This window comes from Micropterus dolomieu, linkage group LG18 (assembly GCF_021292245.1).
Source record: "Micropterus dolomieu isolate WLL.071019.BEF.003 ecotype Adirondacks linkage group LG18, ASM2129224v1, whole genome shotgun sequence".
Taxonomy (NCBI): Eukaryota; Metazoa; Chordata; class Actinopteri; order Centrarchiformes; family Centrarchidae; genus Micropterus; species Micropterus dolomieu.
The window spans coordinates 2,975,287-2,979,944 of record NC_060167.1 but is presented as its reverse complement, the minus strand read 5'-3'; the positions used below and the strand labels follow the sequence as shown (position 1 = coordinate 2,979,944).

The following is a 4,658-nucleotide window of genomic DNA, read 5'->3' as shown; positions in this document are numbered from 1 at the left end:
TCCCCCGATAGCTCAGTTTGGCCGGACGGCCGGCTCTAGGAAGGGTTCTGGTCGTCCCAAACGTCTTCCATTTGAGGATTATGGAGGCCACTGTGCTCTTAGGAACCTTAAGTGCAGCAGAAACTTTTTTGTAACCTTTGCCAGATCTGTGCCTTGCCACAAGTCTCTGAGCTCTTCAGGCAGTTCCTTTGACCTCATGATTCTCATTTGCTCTGACATGCACTGTGAGCTGTAAGGTCTTATATAGACAGGTGTGTGGCTTTCCTAATCAAGTCCAATCAGTATAATCAAACACAGCTGGACTCAAATGAAGGTGTAGAACCATCTCAAGGATGATCAGAAGAAATAGACAGCACCTGAGTTAAATATGAGTGTCACGGCAAAGGCTCTGAATACTCATGACCATGTGATATTTCAGTTATTCTTTTTTAATAAATTTGCAAAAATTTCTACATTTGTTTTTTTCTGTCAAGATGGGGTGCTGAGTGTACATTACTGAGAAATAAAATGAACTTTTTTGATTTTTGGAAAATGGCTGCAATGAAACAAAGAGTGAAAAATTTAAAGGGGTCTGAATACTTTCCGTACCCACTGTATATTGTGATAATTATTGTTATTGTTTTATTGGCCACTCCTACATTTAAGTCACTTTGGTGATGTTTACGTGAACAAAACAGACATTTTCAGATATAAAATTAACAATTAAATTAAGGTGGTCTGTTCCTTATTTCACTGTAGAATCAACAGATGACCAGCTGGTTTTTCTTTCTTCATTCGTTGCCTATTTAATTGAAATATCATTCAAATAAATCTTCCGCGGGTGTATTAACAGGCTGGGACTCGTGAAGAAATGTGTTTTTGCATCAATTTTCAAGGTTTCATTTACTTGAACTGTTGCAGAATAACCCAAGAAAGTAAAGACAAAGTTTAGGTCAGCAAAACAGAGAAATAATGTAAATTTAAGAGATTTACAAATTTTCAGGGATCGAGTAACAAGTTAACAACTTAAATTATTCTTGAACCCACCTTTAGAAGCTTCGTTTTATTTTTTTAAAGGCAATTAATGAAGGAGGACAGAAAAGCTGGTCATCGGTTGATCCTACAGTGAAATAATGAACAAAACTCCTTCATTTAATTGTTAATTAAAGATCTGAAAATGTCAGTTTTGGTGATTTTTCTAACTTTGGCAGTTTGCTGCTTACTTTTGTTTTGTAGGTTTTTCAAATTTAGATTTAGGGAATGAGGACAGAAGTTTCATCAGTTCCACTGGCACAACTGAAATTAAAAACCCTGCGTCCACTTCTCAGAAGCGATTCATCTGTTGACTAATCCATTAGACGATCGATAGAAACCTACTCTAGTATCCATTAATCTTTTCAGTCAATTCCAGTTACAGCTTCTCCAACGTGAGGATGTTCCACTCGTCTCTGCTTCGTATCACTGTAAAGTCAACATCTGTGGGTTTTAGACTGTTGATCAGACAAGACCTGTTAAGATGTTAATTTGAGGTTTAGCACATTTTTATGTGCGTTTCTCACTTCTGTTTACATTTTTCAACTATACGATTAATCACAGAAATAAGAGGCAAATAGATGACGAAACTAATCATCACTATTTTTGTCAATTGTGCTGAAAGTAATGGGGACAAAGGGCTCAGATCAGGGGTGTGACGACGCACAATACTGGGGTCTCAAGACAAGAAGATATTTAAACAACATTTTGAAGAAATATTCAACGCAGAAATATTTGAGTGGGGGTCCTCTCCCAGAAGATTTTGAGCATTAAACACTTAATTTCCTGCCCCATTTTATTGTAGAAATGTCTACTTATATAAAGAGAATCGCTAAATTCAGGTGGCAGGTGACAAATCAGTCATAACAGAATATAATGCAGTTTTTAAGCTTATGTTCCTATTTTTTTTTTTGAGACAACACACATTTGTTTCTTCCACTTGTATATTGATTGTATGTTTCCTTATTGTGCAAATAAAGCATTTGTTATTTGACAATTGTCGTGGCATGCTGTTTTTCAGAACATTTTTAACAAATACTTTCATAAAGTGGTGGGAACATGGCCACAGCGTCCCCTCTGTAAATGACACCTCTGCCTTCAGCTCTAGTCTAACAGAAGAGGAATCAAGATTGCTCTTAAAGTAGGATTAGGAGATCCATAAATTATAATGCCTGTTACGCTATTTATCAGTTTTGCTGACCTAAACTTTGTCTTTACCTTCGTTTGGTTATTCTGCAGCAGTCGAAGTAAATGAAGCCTTGAAAGTTGATGCAAAAAAAAAAAAAATCTATCACATTTTTTCAAGCGTCCCAGTGTGTAAACACCTTGGAACAGCCTGTTAACGCACCCTCAGAAGATTTATTTGTAAAGTACAGCCACTAAAAAGGCAATTCATGATGGAAGACAGACCATCATCGACTGATCGAGAACAAAACACTCATTTAAAATGTTAATTTTATATCTGAAAATGTTTATTTTGGTGACATAACTTAAAAACTAAGGGAGGATGTTCTAAAACTTTGGATGGTAGTGTTTACTTCTTGTGATATTAATATTTACTGTGTTGTGACGCATTTTATAGAAAACAGAAGCAGAAGCTATTGATACAGGATGCATTCATTTACATTTACATTTATTCATTTAGCTGACGCTTTTATCCAAAGCGACTTACAATTTGCTTTTTGTGTCAGAGGTCGCACGCCTCTGGAGCAACTAAAGGTTAAGTGTCTTGCTCAGGGACACATTGGTGTCTGACAGTGGATTCGAACCCGGTCTCTCACAACAAAAGGCACGTGTCTCATCCACTGCCCCATCACCACCATTCCCCTACACAGCCCAGTTGAAGCCACACAGGAAACACTAACCTATTAAACTGATAGCTGAGTTGGTGTGGTTTGGTGATAACCCTGACACACACACACGAGTCCTCATAAAAAGTAAAAAGTTGTATCTTTGATTTACTGTTTTGTGGCGTGGAAGTAAACTTAGCTTAACTTGTATGGGATCATAGTCCCCTGGTGAAATGGTTATGTAAATCTGTGTGTCATCTGCATAATTATGGTAACATATTTTGTTGTTCTCATAATCTGAGCCAGTGGAAGCATGTAAATGTTAAACAAAAGAGGTCCCAGAATGGAGCCTTGGGGAACTCCACATGTCATTTTTGTCAGCTCAGATGTGTGATTACCTATAGACACAAAGTAGTCCCTGTCCTTTAAGTAGGATACAAACCAGTTTAGTACTATGCCAGAAAGTCCAACCCAGTTTTCAAGTCTGTCTAGTAATATGTTGTGGTCGACCGTGTCGAATGCAGCACTGAGATCCAATAAGACAAATTCTGCCACTGTCAGTGTTTAAATGGATGTCATTGAAGACCTTAACAAGAGCCGTCTCAGTGCTGTGGTGTGTGAAAACCTGACTGGAAGACATCAAAACAGTTATTAAGTGCCAAGAAAGCACTAAACTGCACACTTACCATTGCTTTTTGTGTCAGAGGTCGCACGCCTCTGGAGCAACTAAAGGTTAAGTGTCTTGCTCAGGGACACATTGGTGTCTGACAGTGGATTCGAACCCGGTCTCTCACAACAAAAGGCACGTGTCTCATCCACTGCCCCATCACCACCATTCATTATTATCATTAGGATTATTAGTTTTACTTCAACTGGAGGTTGATTTACCCTCTAAAAAAAAAACTTTAGAGTTTAAATCAGATTAATTTCAGATCAGAGTGTCCAGTCTGGGTTTGAGTAAAACCAGGTCTGTGGACTAAGACAGTGACTCCTCAAGTTCAGGTTCACCTACACAGCCCAGGTGAAGCCACACAGGAGACACTAACCTTTTAAACTGATGTCCTCATAAAAAGTTGTATCTCTGATTTACTGTTTTGTGGCGTGGAAGTAAACTTAGCTTAAATCCTATTAGCCGGCTATGCTAACGTTAGCTTCTCACCTTTCTGGACGCGGACGCGTTAATGAGGCTTCTGACGGCGGACTGCAGCGGCCGCCGATACATGACTGCCGATTATCAGGGCTGAGAAGCGGGCTGCCACCAAACTGCGGCTCCCTGCAATAAAACCTGCAGGTTTGGTAACACCAGTCAAGTCTCCACCTCCTCCTCCTCCTCTCAGCAGCGGCAGCAATGTCAACGGAATCTGTCCGGCTCCCAGTGGTGTCCGGTGAGAAACAAGTCCAAGGTAAGAAGAGTTCCGCTTGGACACAAAGCTGTTATTAATCCTGATTATTGAAGTTCAAGTTCAAGATATAGACCGTGTGGTTCAAGTTCGTTTATCATCATTCAGCCACATACCGAGTGTGCAAAGACAGTTTCTCACGGCCCAACAGTGCTAAAAACAAGATCACAATAATCAGCCTGCAGGACGAGACGCTCTGCAACACACAAAACAGCAACTGAGACAAAAACTGCAAAAAACAAAGACTGTTACTGCAAGACAGACTTAACATGGAGGGGCTGGAGCATCACACAGTGCCAAGTATCTGAATATATGCTTAATAATAGCAGCATCAGAAGTACATTTGCTGCAATACTGCTACTATTTATTCAGTATCACTGTCCAACAATTATTTTAATATTTAAAAAGTAAATATTGTACATGTCCACACTCCTTTATATTTTCTTTGTATTTTATA

The 4,658-nt window shown here is 39.0% G+C and overlaps 1 protein-coding gene across 1 annotated transcript in view; it reads right to left on the bottom strand.

Annotated features, from left to right (window-relative positions):
• The window catches only part of LOC123956847 (ubiquinol-cytochrome-c reductase complex assembly factor 1), a 23,496-nt gene extending 19,319 nt beyond the window's left edge, over positions 1-4,177 (bottom strand). Inside the window, exon 1 of the mRNA XM_046029326.1 lies at positions 3,961-4,177. Coding sequence (XP_045885282.1) covers positions 3,961-4,023 — 63 coding nt within the window. The 5' untranslated portion in view covers positions 4,024-4,177. The remainder of the gene's footprint in view (positions 1-3,960) is intronic.
• Between the last annotated feature and the right edge of the window lie 481 nt (positions 4,178-4,658).